The sequence below is a fragment of the Anastrepha obliqua genome, chromosome 1, assembly GCF_027943255.1.
Source record: "Anastrepha obliqua isolate idAnaObli1 chromosome 1, idAnaObli1_1.0, whole genome shotgun sequence".
Lineage (NCBI taxonomy): Eukaryota > Metazoa > Arthropoda > Insecta > Diptera > Tephritidae > Anastrepha > Anastrepha obliqua.
The window spans coordinates 42,458,685-42,483,301 of NC_072892.1; the positions used below are offsets into that span (position 1 = coordinate 42,458,685).

At 35.6% G+C, this 24,617-nt stretch overlaps 1 protein-coding gene across 1 annotated transcript in view; it reads right to left on the reverse strand.

The window, feature by feature from the left end:
* The window catches only part of LOC129249553 (rho GTPase-activating protein gacF), a 101,370-nt gene extending 80,240 nt beyond the window's left edge, over positions 1-21,130 (reverse strand). Inside the window, exon 1 of the mRNA XM_054889374.1 lies at positions 21,034-21,130. Coding sequence (XP_054745349.1) covers positions 21,034-21,130 — 97 coding nt within the window. The remainder of the gene's footprint in view (positions 1-21,033) is intronic.
* Positions 21,131-24,617: the final 3,487 nt, after the last annotated feature.

A 24,617-nucleotide genomic window follows, 5' to 3' on the forward strand; every position in this document is an offset into this window, starting at 1 on the left:
GCAAGGCAAAAAGCACAGTCAAGCGAGAAGCGAATTTATAAACATTTAGACTACTCAAAAGGGGAATCATATATTAAAGAAGATATGCGGCTAGCTGATATTACGACAATTTTCAAAGCAAGATGTGGTTTACTGAATCTAAATGCAACTACGTATGGAAATGCTCAGAAAATATGCACCCTCTGCAATTTAAACGAGGAAGAAAATATGCAGCACTTCTTAGGAAGATGTCCGGTATTGAAGGAGATCAGAATAAAATACCTAAACGCAGCGAAGCTAAATGAAGCAGAAGTAATAGATATACTTAATGGCCACAATTGGAAAATACTAACTTGCTTTATATACTCAGCCTTACGCTATAGAAATTTTCTTATTGCAGAGTTCAATTTTTGATTAATTTTTGAGTTGTGACAGACAACATTGTTATTGCCACAAATTTATTATTTCTTTCTTTATGTATTTATATGTATATTTAAACGAATTATTGTAAAAATTATTGTAATGTAAGATGAAATATTTATAAATAAATAAAGAAGAATTACTACTACTACTACTAAATCTCTAATTTTCTTAAGTGCACCCGTTTATTCGTTCATTAGGTTCGCCGTAAATTGAAAGCATCGCGGGTGATGCAGATTCTGTTGCAAAGTGCAAAAAATAAAAGGCACGTTCTGACACTGAATTCAGAATTTATTCAACAAGTGCAAGCGATCATTGACGAGGACCTTTCAAAATCAATGAAGGCACTTGCAAGGAAGCATTGTGCTTCTGAGGGTCTTATCCGCTGAGTTATCCAAGAAGATCTTTGGTTCAAATCCTCCATTATGCGCAGAAGACAGTTTATGTCGGAGCAAACACGAGAACAGCGAGCTATCCAATCAAAACGTCTTCTAAACCAAATTAAACTGCGCCTGAGATGCAATGGTTTTTTGAATGAAAAAGAAATTCGGTCCAAAATCAAAAGACCAGCCGCTGAAATAACTAGAATGACAGGTGGCTATGTTTCAATACTGTAGAGGTGCCTGTTGTCATGCATACGATGTTTCCAGTCACTGGCAGGGTTTATGTGCGACATGACATGCCACCCACTTCTTTACGCAAGGATTTCGAGTGAATTCTGCTGCATATGTCGAGGTTCTTGAGGCAACAGTAAAACTCTGGATCGGTAGTGTACAAGGTGACAGCACATACATCTTTCAGCAAGACGACGATGGCGACACAAGACTGGATGGCTAAAAATTTCCATGATCACATAACACCGAACTTTTGGTCACCTAACTCCCTTGGGTTACTAGGCATAGGACGTATTTGTGCGTGAAACCTATAATCATCCTCATAACACCTTTCTTCTATGAAGTCTGGAACTAATATCGTTATGGTCAACATGAACAAGAAGCATTTGATTAGACATGCCATCGTTTCCGGACTCGGATATGGGCGGTTATTGCAGCTAAAGGAAATTTTATCGAATGATTTTATAGATATATAATAAAATATTCGTAAAGTTTCATTAAATTGTGTCAAAAATAAAAGCTAATAGGTCTATGAATAAGTTCGTGCGGTTTTTTTCGAAATTTGAATTTCGGATCATTCCCATGGCTTTTAAACGTTTGGAAATGGTTGATTGATCAACTCCCAAAGTTTTTGCAACCTCTTCTTGCGTTTGAGCCGGATCTTGATCGAGTAATTCCTCCAATTCGGTATCCATGAACTTTGGCGGCGCGGCCAAAATCACCACTTTTAAAGCGTGCAAACCACTTCTGGCACGTTCGCTCAGCTAGAGCATGCTCACCATAAACTTCCACCAAGATACGATGACTTTCGGCTGCTTTTTTCTTCATATTAAAATAATGAAGAAGAATTCCCCGCAAAAACACATTATTTGGCACGAAACTCGACATTTTCAAGTGTGGTAAAAATATTGTTGTTTACGCTTCAAATAAAAAACTTATACTGACGTTTGTGCCTTACGACAGTAGCTCTCCAATGAATGTTTGGAAATGTGGATCGATGGAATAATAATCAAGTTACGCCATCTGTTGTAAAACCGCACGAACTTATCCACTAATTAGTTTCACTCCCAACTTGTCCTCAAATATCATTTCATATGCACTCTGTATATATTTTGGAAAAGAAAAGCTTAGTTGTTGAATGAAGGGCCAATTATTTTTTCCATTTCTTCCAAAAAGAAGTTACAATTTTTGCCTATATAAAGTGAAAGATTTCAAAACTTAAATATTTTTCTCAAGCATAGCAGTTTGGCAATAGGCTGACACGTGTCCCATTTTCATATGACATTTGCCCATTTGGTCCATTTATTTTTCTTAAGCTAATTTTGCTATCCAACTTTAGACAGAACAACTTTCTTTCTCAAATCACACACGCCTATACTAAGACTAAGACTAAACTTGAAAATTTAAGAACTTATGCATTAAAGTTGTCAACTTGGAGAACAAATGTAATAAGTTTCAAACAACAGTTATTTCTCATACACTCACAGCACAAGTGTAATCACAAGCCTGAGTGCACTTGGACTCCCAAAGGGAGTGTCAAATTTGAACAACTCCTTTTGTTGGTTGTATCTTGCAGACACTGCACTTCGAAGTTTCCAAAGTAGTTTCTCTTTTCTTTAAATGTTTTGTTAGATTATTTTCACTTTTTCTTGTCTACTTTTTTGCCTTAGTTGGCTATTGTGTTGGAGATGTTTGTTGTGAAAATTCAATTGTTTGTTATGTTTTTGTTTTTATTTTGATTTTTATTCTTATTGCTCTTGCTATTGTATTCTGCATAGTAGTTGTTCTGTGCGCTTTTCAGGTTTCACTCGAGAGTATAAATGGCGGACACTCACATTTGTTCAAGCTCCTTGCGGCCAAGTGCGCAAGTTCAAGGGCCTATTGGATTGTATAAACATTAGGGTGGGTCAGTTTGCTGTTATATATGAATATATAAATTAAAGAAAATTACTGGCTTTATTATAGCAGCTGAAGTATTTGAAATTTTTTGGATTATTTATTCTCATATTTTTCAAATCTCTAGTTACAGAGAAAAGTTGCTAAGCCCACTTTTTCTAAAAAATCATTTTTCAAGCAGGGAGTAATAGAGGCAAAATAACAACTGCATCGTTTTCTAAAATATCAAACTAAAAAAAAACGTTTTATTTTTAGTCGTTTCTACTCAGCTTCTACACTTTTTTACTTTTTCAATTATTTCAATTCTACGTTTCATAAGAACTACAAAATGGTTCCACGAAGGAAAGTAAATGGGGTTTCCGTGCAGCACAGTGGTATCAGAACGGACCTGCAAAAACGAAGTGAGCTGGTCGTGCAGACCGACTACCACCATAAGCTAACCTAACCTACTCAGTGTTGAGCAAATTTACTAAGCCCAAAATACTCACCGCAATTGTGATAAGTCGCAAAGAATACGAAAACTGTTCATCAGCGTTGTGGAAATCAAATCGTTTTAAAGAAAAAATTGATGAAATACAATCCGTGTTTTCACAACATTTGCAATTTTTTATTTTAAAAATATTCTTTTGCCGTTGTTGCTATTTAGAATTAGCGCACCCGGTAGACACAGTGACCAAAATGGATAATCCAAACTGATTCGGCGAATTTCTAACGGCTGGGCTTGAGTCCTGTTGATTGTATTACGAAAAGAAGCTGCATTGGAAGTTTAAGTCCTTCGATGTGCAAAAAATAAATAAAGTAAAAAAAGTTTAAAATTTGAGTTTATTGGAATTCAAACATAATTCAAACGTCTGCACTTTCCCTTGAGATTGATTGCCTCGATGACATTTTCATTTTTCCCTACGTCATTATATATATATACATAATTGGCACGTGCACCCTTTTCGGGTGTTTGGCCGAGCTCCTCCTCCTATTTGTGGTGTGCGTCTTGATGTTGTTCCACAAATGGCGGGACCTACAGTTTCAAGCTGACTGCGCACGGCAACTATTTTTATAAGGAGCTTTTTCATGGCAGAAATACACTCGGAGGATTGCCATTGCCTGCCGAGGGGCGACCGCTATTAGAAAAAACTTTTTCTTAATTTTGGTGTTTCACCGAGATTCGAACCAATGTTTTCTCTGTGAATTCCGAATGATAGTCACGCTCCAACCCATTCGGCTACGGCGGCCGCCTACGTCATTAGTCTGTTGATATTATAAATTCATTATAATCATCGAACATACTTTATATGGTGTAAAAATACTTATAGTTGAAATAATTTCAAAAAAAGGCACGAACTAATTCTTGAACCATGAATGTGAACGCCGATTTGCATTTGCATGAAATTGTCTGACATAAAGGGTTTTTCAATTAGCACGGGTCGATTTTGACGCCCTGTGGCAGCCATTTTGTTTTGGTGACATCTGTCAAATCTTTTGTTTATTATTCAGTTGTTTATGCCAAATCATCATGGCAAGTTACACGATTGAACAGCACGTTCAAATGATAAAACTTTATTATCAAAATGAGTGTTCATTAACGCAAACGTTGGGCGCATTGCGCCCATTTTTCGGTAGACGTGGTGGCCCTTCCAATTTCTTATGGCCCATATTGAACCATATAGACCTAGACGACATGTGGTTCCAGCAGGACGGCACTACATGCCACACAGCAAATGCCATTTTATTCCATTTCAACATCTACCCGCCCTTATTGAAAACCCCTTTAGAATTCGGTTTGGATGGCTGCATTGAGTTTGTTGAAATTTTGATTATTAGCAGTGAATACAGCAGTGGACTTAGAAAAGTGTGGTTTTTGGTATGTGTAGTTATTTCATTCCTCTTTCATCAGCTGTCGTTGATCTTAAAACGAAAAGAAATGCCAGAAAAAAAATCTGTAAATACCCTGGTTCGGCAGCTAGACGTTAGCCTGGTGCAGTGCTCCAACCTAAGTCCCATCACCCATCTTCATTACATCAACACCGCTGGTTGGTTGTAGATACCTGACTCTTGTAGGTCTAAAACTGATATCAAACCGGTGCTTTAGTGCTACTTGGGGAGTACACTTATGCGAAAGTTTTTCGGCAAGTCGAAGCCGTATATCTGATCGGTACAAAATATAGTATGCCGAAAACCTTGAGAATTTATTTTGTGGTCATCATAGTCACCCTTTTTCGCACTAATGTAAATAATTTTGCGGGCGACTCAGCCATGTTTTTGGCTCCCATGTAATCGAGAGCGAGTCGAGTAATCGAATAATCGGGTCAGATTTAAATGAATCATCATCTCATCATTTTGTTAATATAGATGAGATTATTTTCAAAATCGTGGTTTGGGTCTTACCGAAAATATTTCCAATATAACTTTGAGAATTGCCATTTTGATGTAAATTAATTATGGCAGAGAACTTTTGGTCCGCCAGCTAATTGAATTTCGTCATGAACACTCACCAAATTAACAGTTCCTTTAGCCCAGAAGCGGTCAATATATAAACCTGAGCTGGTCGGGATGAAAATTATTTAAGAAAACCGGTTTTTATCACAACACCAAATTATTTTTGCACTGTTTCTTTTTGCACTATTTCGGTTAAACACAATCCCAATAAGACATTTAAGAATAAAAACGCTTTAAATAAAAAAAAACTATACATATCGTCAAGACGTAGCGATTAATAGACTAATTCATTTTTTATTAATTTTTTAAATTCATTTTACTTTTGATTTTCACGTTGACAACTTCATTGTGGCATATATTATAAATCACTGTTTCACTTATTTTAACTAGGTGGCAACGTTGTTAAAAAATTTGTCTAAAATATGACTTTTTTTGGCTTTCGTTAGATACGAATATTGTAATATTTTATTTAATTAAAATATAAAACTATTTATAATTCTTGATAAAGTTGGCGGTCATATTTTTCGAATTGTGTTTACTACAGACATTAACCGCTAGTGAGTTAAGCGGACTTGAGTGAATATCATTTTATTTTGAACATACTATATACAATATCTCAATATCTCCTAATTTCAACGTATGGGTGAAAAAGTAAATTATTCGTTTGAGAAACAAAATGGTGGCAATATTTTGCTAAAAAGATCATTATGCACAAACTATCTATGTACAACAAGTAAGCTTTCAACTAAAGTAAAATATATTAAACAGGGATCTGGTAAACTTGGAAAAGATTTGAAAAGATTTTTTAAAATTTTGTATATGAGAGCATATCTTTTTTTGTATATTTATGGATATTGCAGGTGGCTGTATTTGTATGATAGTATGAGGCGGTTAACACAATTCAAATTAGCTATCGTTTAGTCTTTTCCATAAACCTCAAATATAACTCTCCTCTGCTGTCCTTTCTTTTCTGTCTTTCCCACTTTTACCCTCATAATTGTATGAGTATCAGAAAGAATAAAATTTTTGGTTTTGTCCGAGTGAGCTCTTGCATAAGCGACCTCATGTATAGATTGCACACCCTGACGAAATTAAACGAAAATACTTTACTAAAATTAAGGGTCCACATTAACTAAGAAACGAAAGGTAGTAATTTGTAATATTCAATATCTCAACAACAAGGAAATATTGGAGCAAACTCAATGGCATTTGAAAGAAGAATACTTAATATAATATAATTCTTCGTAGGGTGTGAGTTCTCGTGCTTTCCTACAAATGTAGGGGTCTACAATTTTGTTCCGTCTCTTCGAAAACTGGTTGGTTTTTTTATGAGGCACTTCTTCATGGCAGAAATACAATTATGTTTACCATTGCTTGCCTCGAAGGTTTCGAGCCCAGGCAGTACCGAATTGTAGTCACGCACGTTCGGATTTGTATTCAGTAAGTTGAAGATCTTTGGAAAAGTTACTGTCTACATTTTTGTTGGTTTCTGTTATTAAAAAATACAGAAACAAAGAAAAAAAAAACCCACCTTAATATTCATATATTACATACAGCAGCAGATATGGCACAATTAGCGCAAGCTTTATATTAGGTTTTGCCCAAGGTTTTGGAAGGACCTACAGTTTTATGCCAACGAAGGACAGATGTTTTGTATGCGGATTTTTTCATAGCAAAAATGTACTCTCAAAACTTTTCTACCATTTGATTTTCAGGGCCTCCAGTGAATATTGAAATCAGGACCAACCGGTTGGTAGTCGCGCCCAAAACCACTCGGCGTCCTGCCTATTTCTTTAGTCACATAAAAATATCTGCTGCCTGCATGTTTGTTTATTTATGTTCATATGTGTTTATGCGTCTTTGTGCATGTGTTGTAAACAATTTTGCATACAAAAGGAGATGTAACGTGAGAACTTGGTCTTCTGACTTGCGAAGCCAATTGTTGTTAACCGTTAAGTGCAAAGGCGAAGCAAAACTATTACACAAAGAAACTCAAATAGGAGAAAAAATTTACAGAACGTTGCATGCTTCCACATTGTTGTTGTTGTTGCTGTCCGCTGTTACTGTTACGAGTATCTTAATAAAAGGCAAAGTTATTCAATTTGCCAAATACTTTCTCACATCCTCATTAAACACTTTGTACTTGAAGTGGCAAAAGGGACTAGCACAAGTTGGTGAGCAGTGAGCAAATAAGTAGAGAAAATGGAAATGGCTCTGAAGTTCATTGTACATTCATACATACACATAATAGTTTGTCTGCGCTAGAATTGCGAGCAGTGCATTTTGCAGCTGTCAACAATAGTATGAGCAACAACACCACCAACAGTAGAAATATAATTAAGGACCTGCTCTCTTTTAGCTTTTTGCTTTCTACTCGATGCATCTAAAGCTGTTATTATTTGGAGATGCCTTCAAAAAGCGAAAAAATTTAGAACAGAAAAAAGTAAAAAAAAAGTAGTTGAAGGCGGAAATCTTTGATAGGACAAGTCTTGCGCAGAGCATCTGTCAGTTTGTTGGTTTTCGACTGCGTTAGTTCTTTACACTTTGCTGGAATTGTCTACCCAAAAAAACTATTTTGTTTACTCCATTTTTTTTGCAAGTACTTGCTTATATAAGAAATCTTAACTATTTTGCTTAATCAAACTTGTTTGCTGAATTCCATTAAAAACTAAAAAAAAAGTAGAACGTAAAAAAATGAACGAACTTTATGATAATTTGCTTTTGCTAAAGCGAATGGCTTGTTGAAATTAGTTAAACTTGTTTGACTGAGGTAGGCGATAAGAGATAATGTGAAAATTCACAGGATAAAGCAATAAGAACAATACAACAATAACAGAGTCGGAGCGCAGTGAATGGAAGTGAAATTAAGGTAAGCCACGAAAATCACAGTGAAAGTTGGCATGTGAGGAAACAATGGAAAATTGTGCTAAGAGGAATGCAAAGAATTAATTTCGTTTTAGTTTGAAAATTCCAAATTTTCACTTATTTTTGAAACTTCTTCGAAGTTTTAATTGTAAATACTTTCGCAAGCGAAGTGCATAACGCATTGTGTTGAGAGTAGAAAGAAAAATTGTGTGAGGAATACGAGGTGTGCCCAGCTACCGATGCACAGTGGTCCTGCGGCCGGACAAAATTCAATTTTTCAACATTTTGAAATAAAAATTTGATAATGCAAATGTTTTCTTAAATATTCAAGGCAGATTTCCTGAAAATATTACTTAATTTAAAAAATTTTTCATTGTTGTTTTTTTGACTTTAAACATGAAATTGTATGCAAATCGTACTTCATACAAGAGTTTCATTTTCATGTCTGCAAATAAATATTACCATTTGATTGTTAACCAAATATTGAAAAAAAAGATAATTGAATATATTAACGGAAACAGTAATAATTCTCTTAAGTTGTGGTACAAAATCCAATTTTTGTTTTTTTGAAATTTCAAAATTTTTCGAAAATTTTTCGAAAATTTTTTTTTAAAGATCATTTTTTCAAGTGGTCCACACCGGTCCACTTGAAATCAACATGAGTTTTGTAGCCACATATTTCAGCTATGATCTCAAACTTAAACCTGTTGCGCAAAGTTGCGCAAATTAAAAATAATGTAGCTTTTGTGCATTTACCCACAGGCAAAACGTTACATATGGCTTATGCAATTTTGTGTAAAAGACAGAAAAAGACATCACAGACCCCATCAGCATTAAGACACAACTAAAAAAAAAAATTGTATTAACAAAACAAAATTTTTTTTAATATTATTACAATATTAACATGATATATGTATATATAACACTATATACAATAAAATTATATATAATATTTAATATAACATTTTTACCTGCCACTGGAGGAACGGGCATAAGCCGATTAGAATATTAACGAACATCTGAGAATTGCTTGTAATAATAAAATCAAAATGACGTATAGTTTTGAAAAAAATGGGTTATTTATTTTTTTGCGTTCTTCAGAAAAAAAAGGTTTGAAAAGGTTACAATTACAAGATTACGTTCTTGAGAAGCTTCAATACCATGATGATAGTGTGAAAGAATTGAAAGATCAGTTTGAAGATTGTTAGTAATTTTTGTAAAGATATTATATTAATAGAAAATTAGAACGATCTAACAGACATTGGGGTCGCGTATTAAATGAGAATGCATCTTGGTTAGCTGAAAAGATTGATTTTCCCTTAAACGACAACTTTAAATCCTCTTCATCTCAGGAAGCACGCTATAAGGATTTGAAAAATTTTAGACAAAACAATACACGAAAAATGTCGAGAACTGACACAATGACAGATTTATTAAATGCTTCCCTTTGTTCATCAGATGTAGTTATAATATCAAAAACTAAGGTTCCGAAAAACAAGCCAAAACCATTTTCAAAAAAGGTTGTTGCGCTTTTAAATTTGAAAAATGATCCAGCCTCAGAAAACAGCTCATAAGAAACCGAGGATTCTGAATCATAAAAAAAAAATGAAAAATGAAAAACAAAAAACAAAAAAACAACTAAATATCCAAAAAAATTTAAAAACTAAAACAAAAAAAAAATAAATTAAAAATTAAAAAAATTAAAAAATTAAAAAAAAAAATAAAAAATAAAAAAAAATCTAAAAACAAAAAAAAAATGAAGAGAGAATAACCTTACCGTAATCCTCCACGTGGTACTCTCTGGGGTCGTGAAAAATGTAAAATGAACTCACCAGCTAATTACGGAAGTAAAAATGTGTTTATAGTATTCAATGAATTTAAAATTTGCTAAAACTAAAGCCAGATTCGTTATCACTGATCCTTAAAATCCCTAAACATATATTTTCAGCTTAATTAAATGAGTTTTTGAATTTTGTCCGCCAAGGCCTTCTGGTCGGACCACTGTGCGATGTACCGAATGCAAAGATGTTTCCGACATCACACCGTTAATCGGCTCTCAGCGAATTTGAAGGAATCAGCTGATTTGCAAACGTAATAAGGGCTATGACAGCGGTTTGTTTGCAACAGAGACCGGCAGAAGCGGAGATTGAGCTGTTCATATATGAGAAAATTAACGCAGCCCCTACTAACGCTACTTCGTTGCCGTCTGAACAACTACTAATTGGAAGAGCGCAAGAATGGGCACGAAATGAGCGCACACAGTTATGCTGTCAAGTCCTCTATGACGTATCAGCCAAAGTTACTCACACAACTTTGTTTCGGATGGCCAAACCTTATAATCTCTCATTTTTCCGTCTAACTGATTTTGATATAAATAGAAGTAAGGGAGTTTTTTAAGAGTTTTAAATGAAAATACCAAACAGATACATTTTTGGAATCAATTTTTTATTAAAATCTGGTAGATGATTTCATGGCATTTATTTTTTTAATATACTATCGGCCATATGTCCGCCGCGGTTTAGAGTTACATGATTAAAGCGGTCCTATTTTTGACTACTTTTTCCAATAAATCTAAATAATAAATTTAAAGGAGCTCAGTCAGCAAAAATGCGCCGGAAACTATGGTCATTTGGCTTAAATTTTTGCATGAGCTGTATTTTAGAGACACGTAAGCTAAACTACCTACGTAAAATTTTTCACGTCGTCTTCTAAAACACTTCGCTATATGAATTTCGCGAGCATGCGCGAGTTACATGCCAGCAATTAATTCAGCAACATAACAAACAAGTCGTGCATTAGATTACAGGCAGTATACTAAAATACTAATAAAAATTACTGTTAAATTGTAGGCAAGTTAGTTCTGAATTAACAAATTGGCAAAGAGCAATACATAGCAAATTTAAAATTGTTTTCTTTTTAGTTAAGGTAAACTTGACATCGGTACCTCGCGCGCACTTACGGTAACTACCGAAAGTCACTCGCCAGCCGACTTTGGACTTTGGAGTGATATGTACAACCCTTGACATCTAATTAGGAACGCTAGTTTTGTCTACTTTTCTTTTGGTTTTTTTTTAATTTTCAAACTATTTTTATAATGATATAGTTCTTTCTATGGATTAAACTTTCAAATTTGAGCAAATTTAAGAAAAAAAAAACAAAATTTTTCATCACCGAAAAAAATGTCAATGCATACCATGGCTATATTATTGAATTATATTGCAACAGAGTGCAAATTTGACGTGGCTTAAAGTTCATTTTGATTTTTGTTTTGTGTTTTCTTTTTGTGTAAAATAAGGTCATGCATTTTTCTTGGAATTCTGAGTAAATGGTTTGAAATGTTAATGACAATTTTTTGAATTTTTTTAAATTTGCACAGATTTTAAAACTTGGATTTATTTGATGTTTGTTACATAATAAACTATACTTCTTCCATATTAATGAAAATTTAAAAATAATTTAAACTGCCCAATAGTCCAATCAGTCCATAAGTTCGTGCGTATTTTACCCATAATTTCACTTTTGTATGATTTTTGCATACAAAAATTATTCGCGGAATATAACGGAAAAATGTAATCTTCGAACGCGTATAAGAGGCATATTTTTTATAAAAGTGGTAAAAATGCAACAACTGCTGCTGCAGAAATAAACATAGTTCACTGAGAGGATACCGCGAGTGTAAGGACTGCGCAAAAGTGGTTTTCAAAAAGTGGTAACTGCGACGTGGAGGATGGCCCTCGCGCTGGTCGTCCTGAAGTCTTTAACTCCGATGCCTTGCTCGAACTCGTGGAAGCTGAGCCAAATTTGACAGTCGATATGATAGCTCAGAGGTAAAATTCATCGCATGGAACAGTTCACAGGCACCTGGTTCAGTTGGGAAAGGTTTCAAAGCTGGGAAAATGGGTTTCGCATAGACTTTTCGTCGCCAACCTTCAGTAGAGAGTGAATGTGTGTTCTCAGCTGCTGCAACGGCTTGAAAATGAAAGTTTTTTGAACCGTATCGTTACTGGTGATGAAAAATGGGTCCTTTACAATAATCTTCTAATCTGATTAGATAAAGATGAAACACTAGAACCGACCCCTAGAAATGGCTTTCACTCGAAAAAGATTCTCCTGCCTATTTGGTGGGATATGACCGGTATTGTTTATTATGAACTTCTGGAACCAAACCAGACGATAACTGCTGATTATTATTCCCATCAGCTATCAAACCTGAATGAAAAAAAAAAAAAATAAATAATTGGTGCGTACACTTCTGTTTGGTGTTTGGCCGAGCTCCTCCTCCTGTTTGTGGTGTGCGTCTTGATGTTGTTCCACAAATGGAGGGACCTACAGTTTCAAGCCGACTCTGAACGGCAGATATTTTTATGAGGAGTTTTTTCATGGCAGAAATACACTCGGAGGTTTGCCATTGCCTGCCGAGAGGCGGCCGCTATTAGAAAAATGTTTTTCTCAATTTGTTGTTTTCACCGAGATTCGAACCAACGACCTCTCTGTGAATTCCGAATGGTAATCACGCACCAACCCATTCGGCTACGGCGGCCGCCTGAATGAGGCACTTAAAAAAATCGACCGTCTTTAGTGAATAGACGCAAAGTTTTGTTTCACCACGACAACGCAAAACCTCATACCGCAAGGCAAACATTAGGCAAGCTGAACGAGCTCGGATGGGAGCTAATGCCGCATCCACCATACTCTCCGGACGTTGCACGTTGATTATCACCTTTTCCGTGGATTTCAATCCGAAATGAGTAACAAGAACTACTCCTCAAAAGTAGCTATAATCATCCAATTTTGTTTCTGGATAACTATTTTTACTACAGCTGTTTAGATCAAGTGCTAAATTTGATATAGGTAGGATGCCATTTGCAAAAATTATAAATCTTCTGATAGGGATATTAATTTTGCGCCACTTGTGCCTATAAAAGTGTCATGCTGCTCGTTTACGCTGATGACATCGACATTGTTGGCATTAGTCACCTTGCAGTCAATGCTTCAGTCTTAAAAATAAATTCAGTCGAGAGTATTGCGGTAAACGAGAGCAAGACAAAGTGCTTAGGGTCAACAACCAAAAAGTCTACGCGTATTGGACAGCAGGTTGCGAGTTCGCCGTAGTCAAGGACCACATCTACCTAGGATCCATCATTAACACCAAAAACAATGTCAGCTAAAACATCCACGATAGGCATCCTCGTACGTGCTACTTTGGCCTGGGTAGGTAATTGAAAAGCATAGCCGTCTCTCAACGCACGAAAAAAGCTCTATGAATCACTCATCCTTCCGTTCTTACTCTATGGTACTGAGTCCTGGACTTTGACATTGACGAACACCGATGCGCGGTTATTAGGAGTTTTCGAGAGACAAATTCTTCGCAAGGGTGATGAATATCAAATAAGATGGAACCCCAAACGGTACGAGCTGTACGCTGACATCGACGTAGTGAAGCGCTTTAGAATTCAGCGGTTGCGCTGGCTAAGTTAGGTTGAGCGAATAAACAATAATGCTCCAGCAAATAAGGTGCTATTTTCGAAATTCATTGGTGTAACGGACCAAAAAATGACGACCTCATCTACGTTGGAAAGATCAAGTCGACGACGGCCTGACTGTCCTTGGTGTTTCTAACTGGCGCCAACGCGGGCTATGCAGAGGCTTAAGTAAGCTAACGCCTTTCTTACTTTAGAATCACTTTCGATTACAAACCATTTTTTTTATTATTGGGGTTTTTAAATTATTACTCTTTGACAGAACGTATATTTAAATATTCAACCATCCTAACTTACCCCAGATATAAATTAAACTTTTCTTGCGCTTCCAAAACTCGTAAGCACTTAAAAATAAACTTAAATACTTATCAGCTTACTTCGTGCACACTACAACACGTTTGAATGTATGTGTGCTACTACTTTGTCTTGTTGCGTTAATGAAACTTACTGAAGAAGAAAACTACAGAATAAATACGAGTATCAATTACAAATTACTTAGGAAGCAGCATCACAACTTGTAAGTGGTTGTGCATGTGTGTGTGTGTAGTTTTGGCAGCTGTTAGTTCTCAAGACCTGGCTACAGAACAATAAGAAGAAATACAATATTTTGAACAAAACCGACAGCAACAACTTAAGCACATATCAATTTACAGACATTTTTTCCCCAATGAAAGAGCTCCTCATGGCTTGTGCGTCTCACGACTTGTGCTGCCGCCCTCCAACCCATTTTAGGCGAGGCGTTAAAGTGTTTCATTAATTACCGTAAACCATTTGATTTTGATTTAATTACAATTACTCTTGTTTTTCTTGTTGTCGCGCATTATTATTGCGTTGCTTTTAGTATGTCTTCATTACAAAAACAAAGGCTGTAATTTTCTTATTATTTTACAGCATTGCGTTTATTATAGTCCACATTCGCTTATATATCGCAAGCACTAGCTGTCAGTTAACATACAAACATACATATGCTTACACATATCTATACACGCACTCATATACGCAACACTTGCCACTTGCGTTAATTCGCTACCCCTTAAGTGGCAACATTTTCCCTATTACCTACAATAACTGTACTCTCAGTTTTTGCCCACCCAGTTGGTGGTGTAAAAATTGCAGTTACACACGCAACAGAAGGCATACGCTGGCAGAAAATCATTATTGTTTCTATGTGTGTAAAATGACAATAACAACAACACCACTATCACTTGCATAGCATAGCAAAGTGTCAGCACAAGTTGGCAGGCAATCATGTGAACATTGCTTGAACATCATGACTATGAAAGCATCTAGCGCAGCAAAGTATCTAGCTGCTTGTAAAATACCAGCATCATCTGAAGCCAGAATCAATTCTAGCAGCCACACCCCTAGTACACCGGATCTATATTTCTTGCTTCATAGTTAAACTCTTCTCACCTTAAACGTCACCCTAAGTGGGCCTACACCTAACCAGTGGCGCATTCACGGGGATTTTTCGAGTTCGGCGTCAGATAAACCAATACCCGATACTCGTATCTGCTTATAGTATAGTCAGGGTATAATATACAGAGTATTAAAAGAAGGATCTCAAATATTTAACTTGCAAAATAAGCAAAAAAGCCTTTGCAAAAATGGTTTCGAAAACTAACGGTTTTGAGAATATGGCAAGTTACTATTTTACGAAACATTTATTCCAAGTCACCTGCTTAATTTGGCCGTGGAAGCAAACAAAGCAGGCAAAGGAGCGATTCCATCTCAAGTGATTCAAGTAATTTGTACATTGTCGAAAATTCGTCTAAAAATTAGTTATTAGTAGGCTTGAATACTATTTATAAGAAGTAAACGAAACAAATTTTGAAAAAAAAATTATAATTTTGGTTGGTATTTATTCAATGCGGAAAATTTCGGTACAAAGTTTTGTAAAGTGTTCAGTTCTTTTGAAGATTTTTATTATTTAACTTTTTGCTATAAAATGTACTTATTAATAATATATAAATATATGATTTTGGGGAAAAAATTATATTTTTTCTTAAACAATTCTTAGACATTTTTTTTCTTTAATTTTTGGGCCTCAAATGTGACTTGTAATAAGTGCTCCAGTGGTCTTTATTTTTTGTTCGAAGATGGTGAAAAAGAAGAGGAGTCGAATGAATTCGGAGCTCAAAAAAATTAAGAGTTTCCATCCCAAACAGCTATGGAGAAGCTCAAGTGTAATCTAAAAATTCCGCAGCACTAAAGAAGTTGTAAAAATGGAGCGAACATTAGCCGAACCACAAATATATTTTGATTGACTATACTCATTTCTTATTCAACAAAGTGTTTTTCTGGTATATACCTATGTACAATAAGATTGTCTCCATTTTGCCGGTATTGAGTGTAAAGGTGGCTTACCTTCGCTAGGGATTTTTGCGTTGGTGACATGAATGATTTGCCTGAAGAGGCCTGTAGTAATATTTCAGAAAAATAGTTTTCCAGAACATTTTAACCTTCTAATGACTTTCCGTATGAAACATGCAAGTTAGATTGGGGCTCTGAATAGGTAAAATCGGTAATTAATCGCTCCTAACTTCCACGTATTATACTCAAGCAAATTTGCTCAAACTTTGTAGAAAAGATGATATCCCAGACAAAAAAACACTTGGTTTAAAATGTTGTCCATGGTACCGCCTACTTTTGATTAAGTACATATGCATATCTACGAAACTTATTTATTAAGCTCGACCAATATTGCATTTGACTTAATCAAGGAGTGACATCATAAGAACAACCAAAGCTACCATTTGCTCACGCGTTCGTTCATAAAAGTTGCAAGAAATTTTATATTCTTGCTGAACTAATATATATATGTTACGAGTATGGGATAAAAGTCTACCGATTTTCAGTTTTGCCAAACGCTTCAAGACTGAACTGGGCATTAAAAAGACACCCTTCCCAAGTCTAAAAATTACAAGATAAACCAAAAAATGATAACACATACTCGGACGGATGCTTCCCCGAATAAGATAACGTCCCAGGCACTAGGCAAGATTACAAGTTCATTTCAAGCTGAGGACAAGACTCTTAACTCCTTCCAAGCCCATAGCCAGACAGAATACAACTCTTATTCAGAAAGCAGAGGAAAAACAAAGAAAATCTCATTGGGACACTTTAGCAGGTGTAGCGTAATTAAAGACAATGAAAGGTGGCTTTAACCTAGATTGATTTAGAGAGTTTATGGAATCAAATAAGAATAATTTTAGAATAATCACAAGAGTTCTAATATGGCATTCTAGATTAAATCATCATCTTACTAATCTAGCACTATACTCCAATGGAATTTTTTGGTTTTGTACGAAGGAAGACGAAACCTCAAGATTAAACCGGGGAAAATACCTTGGAAAACATATTTTACCAGAGGAGAAAATAAAACTCAATGAAATACGACAAATACTAAGATTTGTTGAAGAAATTGGTTTCAGATAAATACTCTGAAACCATGAAGGGGGCACGATATATCTTTCCCCTTCCGTATAACGTTGCTTTCCAAAGTTACTAAAAAAGCGATATTTCCGTAACTCACGCCGAAAATTTGTTAAAAGCTAGTAAAATTCGATGGTTATATAATTTCGTGAGCCTTCCGCTTCAAAATCCTGCGTGCGGCTCTGTCTCAAGTACTAGTTTTTAGCTGCACCATTGCTCTTTCGTTGGCTTTTTTCTTGGTTATTGTTTCGCCAGCAGTGTTTACTTTTCTATAGTATTTCTCAAAATGTTTGTTTCTTGTTGTCGGTTTTGCTTCTTTCAACATAAATAGCAGTGGTAGCGGATCACTAATTCTGTTTGGAGGGGGTTAGTAAATATCATTTTATTTTTTTTTATAGTTTGGTTTTTTACTTAGATTAACTTAAGTATTATCTTGAGTATAAAAATTGATGGATTACTATTAGAGTAGATTGCAATTTTTTTTCCAGCGTGAAAATAACCTAACCTATGGTTGTTGCGGTTGACCATTATGAGACACACTCAGGATCGTAGCCAATTGCTTTACAGTGTAGAGAATTTGTTCTTATCTCTTACTCTCTAAGGGTCCTGATTTCAAAAAAGCTGAGATTTTCCATCTTTAGGATAATAATCTATACCAGGATCAGGAAAATAAAATAAACTAAAGTTCTGAAAAAAGCTTTATTTTTCGCGCCTAGGCCAACATAAATTAGTATTTTTAATTTACGGTGAACAAACATTTTACACTGGTCTTGCTGTTTTTACTCCACTGTTACTACACATATACCTGTTCAATGTACAATATATTTTTTGATATATGGATTTTTAAAAAAAACGGTGCTTTTTTATAACAAAAACTAAAAAAATTTCATTCTGAATGTAATAGATCTTGAGATCCGAAATGGGTATTTAAATACCCTAAATAGCTTGATCCATGCTCCTAAAGAATGTGAAATTGTTATCAATGGTAACCGTTTTATCGTCCTAAGAGATTGTAAGCTGTTTTGCGAAGTGAAAACAAAAAAAATTACTGAATAAAGTGAGTGAAGGGTCAAAGGGACAAAGCACCTTCAGAATTTTTCTTCTAAAATGGCATTACAAAATAGTGGTAGTTTCAAACTATTTTGCCTTTTGCTTCAAGTCCCGTTAATTTTGAGCGTTGCTTGAAATTTGGGGTTCTTGAAGCAAATATTTATAAGGGGCAAGTGCTTTCGTTAGAATTTTATTTCTTGTTGCGGCAATTACATAAAATATTTCGTAAGGTAGGCTGAGTAATTTCCATTAGCAAATAAATAATATTCTTGCGGGGAAAATAACTTTTTAGGCCACTAAGCCAAGAGAAGCGCAGCTATTTACCGAGGAGAGGGCTTCCAGTGAATTGGGAGTGTCAGTTCGCAAAATAGCGCTAAGAATAAGTTGAAATAAAAATACGACAACTTCTTGAAAAATCCTTATGGATGTGGAAAAATTAAAAGAACTAGTTTGACGACAGGTGTAAGAAAGAGATAAGATGGTTGGCTATCAATAAAAGTATCAGCTCTAACCCAATTAGATATGAACTTGTTCTCAATGTTACGAAGAGAAGAGACCAACAAATTTTGAGTGAAGATTCAAATTTAAAATATCAAAGTACAACGGCTAAGCCGATGCTTACACCAGTTGTTGAATGGCAATCCGAAATTTTTAGCGATGAAAAAAAAAAAAATTATCCGATGGGCCTGATTGAGTTCAGAAGTATCGGAGAAATATTCGCAAGCCACGACGAACGCGTCACTACCGAAACTTCCGCGGTGGCTCTCTTATGACCTGGGGGGCTTTTAGCTACTGTGGTAGGAAAAAAAGAAAAAGTGCTGAAGTGGCCCGTGGTTAGTCTAAATTTAATCCAATTGAGAGCCTCTGAAGTATTCTTAGCAGGAAAGCTTATAAAGGCCTATTACCACTTAAAAAAGCTATCCAAAAGGAATGTAGTTATAATAAATATCGAAGTTATTAAATATTATTTTATACTATTTTGTTAAGATTTAATTTATGCCAGTTTTTTCCATATACTTATTTATATCCTGTTATAAATCCCTTGAAATTTATAAAATTGTGACAACAGCATGTTTTACTTTTACGTTTTCCCCCCTTTATGCCGAAAGGTAGAAGGAATAAACCTCTGATTATTTTATTACAAAAGGGCATTTTTTTCAGTCCCGTGTCAGATTAAAAAGTGCTAAAAAACAGAAAGTACAATTTCTAATTTGTTAGAAATTGCTAGCAGAAGTGGATAGTTGGAGCGACGAGCAGGATGATATGCGTACAAATTAAATGTTACCTACTAAAGGGTGTTTTTTTTAGAGGTTAGGTTTTCAAGTTGGCACTACTTTTTTCGTAGATGGTCTTTTTGACAGCTGTCACTTGATTTATGCTCAGTTTGGTTTGCCATTTCATAATTAATAGATTTACACCTGAACAACGTTTGCAAATCGTGCAAATTTATTACGAAAATAATGGTTCGGTTCGTGCGGTTCGAAAATAATGGTTTTTGTTCAGCGATGAAGCTCACTTTTGGTTGAATGGGTATGTCAATAAGCCAAATTGTCACATTTGGAGTGAACATAATCCAAAAGTCACTGTTTGGTGTGTTCTATGGGCAGAGGTAATCATTTGTCCATATTTCTTTAAAAATGAAGCCGGCCATAATATTACAGTCAATGGAGAGCGCTATAGAGCCATGATTAATGACTTTTTCGTGCCTGAATTGGACGATGTTGATGTGGACGACCTTTGGTTCCAACAAGAAGTCGCTTGTCTACGCAGATAAGCCCGAGACGATTGACGTCTTGGAAGAGAATATTCGGCGCGTTATTGCTGACATACGGCCCCAATTGCTGCAAAAAGTGGTCGAAAATTGGGCCTCTCGGCTGGAATTTATTCGAGCCAGCCGCGGCGGCCACTTGCCCGAAATAATTTTTAAAACATAATGGCAAACCCGTATCTTTATAATAAAGCTAAATTCTTGGCCATAATATTAAATTATATACGTTTTATTTCATCTTGAAAACCTAACCTCTAAAAAAACACCCTTTATTATACCGCCAAAAGACGTTGATGCAATCAGAGATAATGAAGAATTGGCCGACAATATAAAAACAAATATTTTTCATACAAACTATATTGTTTACTTCGTATGTTTTTGAGCATCTATAGCCTATCGGGTATTAAATGGCGAAATTTGGCCTCATGATCTCAGAGAATCAAACTAATTTTTTTCTGGGATTTCGCCATTTTGCAGCATTCTAAATAATTGTAAGATATATTAAATAGATTTTTTAATAGGGGAATCGCTGATCTTTGAACCTAACAAGGTACACCTAATAATCGCAATATTTTTTTATTAAATTAATATCACTTTGGATATTTAATGGATATTTAAATATCCATCAGCTTTCCGCATGGTATGCTTCAGACTGATAGAGGCTGCATCAAAATCGAATCGAGTTTTCCAAACATATTTTTCACCTTAATCTTTAAATTATTAGAACAACTTTTAAGAAACAAAACAAAAAAAAAAAAAAAATTTTACAAAAAAAAATCAACAGATTTTTTGAAATTTCATACCACCATTTTCGAACTCGAGAATAAAACAAGTGAAAAGTGAACCCCTTTTTGAACACGTTTCCTGGAGCAGTCCTTTGTAATATCGAGTTTCCTAACCATTCAGCGCGTGTTTTCTCTTACCTTGTCTCCCCCGTAGTTCCGCCGCTGTTAGGTAATAGTTACTGCAATTTAAGTTCGTGCTACCCTTGTATAGCTGACACTGCAGTTTTGCTATTGTTTGCATTTGCTTTTGTTATTACCTTCTAATACTCCTATTTGTTCTATTACTAAGCACAACCAATACTACATACTATTAGTGATTTTTTCATTATTCGTATAACCTTTGCTAACATCTTTCAGTTTCGCCAATTTCTTGTTATTCCCTTTGTTATTATTGTTAGAGCTCATTTACGCTCTTGACGAAGGTAATGCTTTTTTGTGTTATTGTGCCTGTTTGTAAGACAAAAACAATATTTTCTCACCATTGCTCTTCTCAGCCAACATTTTCACTTTATCATTTTTTTATTTGCACAACTGACCTAAACCAAGTATTTCCTCTACTTTTTGGTGTGTAGCCAAATAAGGGATTCTTGCTTCAAATTTGAAACCATCAAGGTAATTGCACTTAAGAAGATTAAAATTTATGAAAAGCACAATGTTGTGTCCTTGTATTTTTATTATTAACTTGCGAAGAAATAAGAAATATATCAAGAAGTAATAGAAGTCCTAAAATTTTCGTTCATTTCAGATATCATTCATTTCTCATATTTATTTAAAAGCAATACTGCACATTAGAGAATTTAAACGCTTGGAAATCCTTTGCTTTGAGCAGTAGTTTGTGAGATCCAGTCTCTGCGGTATACTATGACTTTTGGCATCTCCAACGTGGCCCGCTGCTTGACCAAAACCAGACAAACAAGGATCTTGATGAGCTTTTTAAATATTTAAAGACGGTAAACGTCTCTCGTTGTAATATGATAGGTGTACAGCCCAATCATTGCAATCAGTTTACGAAATAGTTTTATTTTTATTAATTATTCTAGCTATGTTTTCGAAATATCGGAAAATTTAGAATGTTTGCAAATGGTGTCGTACGTCATTCGTATTTGACACTTGAGCCACAACGTAGTCCTCCTCACTAGTGAGTTTCATCATGCGTGGACTGCATAAGACATTATTAGCTTTGTAAAGGGTGATTAGAGTGAAGGTACTTTTTTCAATAGGGCTTAATTGACAGATCACCCGTGACTACTGTCCAATTAAATACATAATTTTTTCAGTATTCATTGATATTTCAGCATGGAAAGACTTACGCCTGAACAGCGTTTACAAATCGTACAATTCTAATATGAAAATCGACGCTCTGCGACGCGCGCTCGGACCCCCTTCTGGTCTACGTAACCGTTCAGCGATGAGGCCCAGTTTTGGCTTAATGGCTACATTAATGAGCAAAATTGCCATATTAGGGCTAAAGAGCAACCCGAAGCTATTCAAAAGGAGCTTTTACGTCCGTTGAAAACAATCGTTTGGTGCGGCGTGGTGGACTGGAGGAATCATCGGCGCATATATCTTCAAAGTAACAGTGAATAAATGCGCCATGATAAAAGACCTTTTGATGCCGACGATTGAAGCCCGTGGTCTCCACAAAATTTGGTTCCAACAAGACGGTGCTTCTTGCCATACAGCCCCTGAAACTATTCGCGGACCAGTGGATTGGCTGCCAAAATCGAGGGATATCGCACCTTTATTCATCGGTTTGTGTAAAATCTAAATGCTTTGTGGACAAACCAGCTTCGATTGAGGCATTGGAAGCCAATATTACTAAAGTTATTCACGTGATACCGACCGAAGTATTTCAGCGAGTCATTCAAAATTGGTGTTGCGGCCAACATTTGAAAGGGATTATCTTTAAAAAATAAATTTCGTGAATAGCTTTACACAAAAATAATAAAGATTGCCCAATCAAGTTGATTTTTCGTTGTTCTATTTCAGTTAAAAATCCGATACCTCTAAATTGATCACCCTTTATATAAAACAAATAAAGAAATATTTTACGTGATGGAAGTCTGTATTCGGACCTTTACAATGTATACTGTTAAGTGAAAGATAATATCACTCAAGTAGCTGCCGCCAGTGTTGAAACATATTTGCGCCCGTTTTATCGCATTTCGGTTAAACTGACTTTCCGCAAGCTGGTTAAATCGATAATGCTTTTTTCACAATATCCGTTGTGGCTGAGCTATGCGTGCGGTTGCATCGTCTTGTTGAAAAGACATGTCCACAAAGCCCGTTTATCATGGCTCTGTAGGGTTCGTCAGTAACAGTGACCGTATTGCCAATGATGTTTGAAAAAATACGGCCCGATCCACCCACACAGTGGCTTTGAGTGAATTTTCAGTGCCCCACAAACGGAGGTTTTACTTATTGACCTAACTATTTAGATGGAAATGCGCCTCGTCACCCAGGATGATTTTCGATGCAAAATCGTTTTCGCTTGACAGTAATTAACACGCGACTGACTGTCAGCAGGCATTAATTTATGCACTGTTTACACTGTATGGGAACATATGTAAGTGTTTCACTAAAATTCGCTGTAGAGTCCCCGTGATTCCCAATGGCGTGGTCCGTCGTCTGGTTGAAGGTTCTTCGTGCTCAGCGACATCGGCAGCCACAGCCCCGATATTCTCAGCGGAACGAAAAGTCCGGTGGCAGTTACGGCCTGCTAGGTCTCGTGTGGTTCCAGTCTGTTCGAGTCGGGCAGCTAGGCGCCGAATATTTGCCCAGTTGGCACCACACGGTTAGGAAATCGACGTAGATATTCACGTTTCGCCAATACCGCCGACTGATTATTGGTCAAAAAAGTCGACACAATTACTCCACGCTTCGTTGTTTGCTAATATAAATAAGTAAATAAATAAATATACCTTCGGTTATTCTTCTAAAGAAATTTCCATAAAGAAATTTCCATACACAGGCGCGACTTTGCTACAGTTTTATTAATGTGCCCATACATATATCTCAAAATTATCCAAAAGGGAGAAATATGCAAAATGTTAAAATCAAAAGACTTAAGTTGTAGGTACTAAGTTAAAGTACTAATTAGTAAACAAAATATTAGGGGAAAAACCCAAACATTTCACGCCAGCTAGATTGACGAAAAATCATACTGTACACCGTCTTACAATACATATTACAAGTAGATTTAACTTTTTAGCTATAGCAATAAAAAAGTTACTTAATATTAACGGTTTGCCTGCCGACCATTAGTGCTGCCAAGACTACCAGCAAGAAATAAACAAATATACAAATATACACACACGCATAAGCGTTTCTCTATACATCAGGCAATAATTAAATATACATACAGTCCGGTTCACTTGATTAGAGGCAATATTATATTATTATAAAATGGTTATTAAAGCCATTGCATTTGATCTAGTAACCCAATATTTTCTGATAATTCAAGTGGAAACTATACTTTGCTCGAAAATAAACAGGCATCAAAATATTATTCCAGCTAACGGTAGTTCGCAGCAGTAAAACGTCAGCAGCTGTAATATTAATTGATTTATTGGTTCACTTGAACACACTCAGTTTGCCTGTATTATTTGCGCATTAAAGCTGTGAAAAGGGATCGTTTTTCTAATCATTCATTATGTTTTGTCAAAAACTTCCTAATTCTAATGAAATAGGAAAGCAGAAAAGTTTAACAGATCACCAAAAAGAAAAGCCGACCCTCAGAGGAGCTTTAAAATCGCCAAATTGCCAAAAAGATTAGTTGAAGTCTAAACGTTGTTGATCTTTACGTGAAGCAAGGGCCACCTATGCTAGAAGACAGAACTGCAATAGCTTTGACACCGAAGCAAATCCGCAAAATCCTTAGGATTGCATCGAA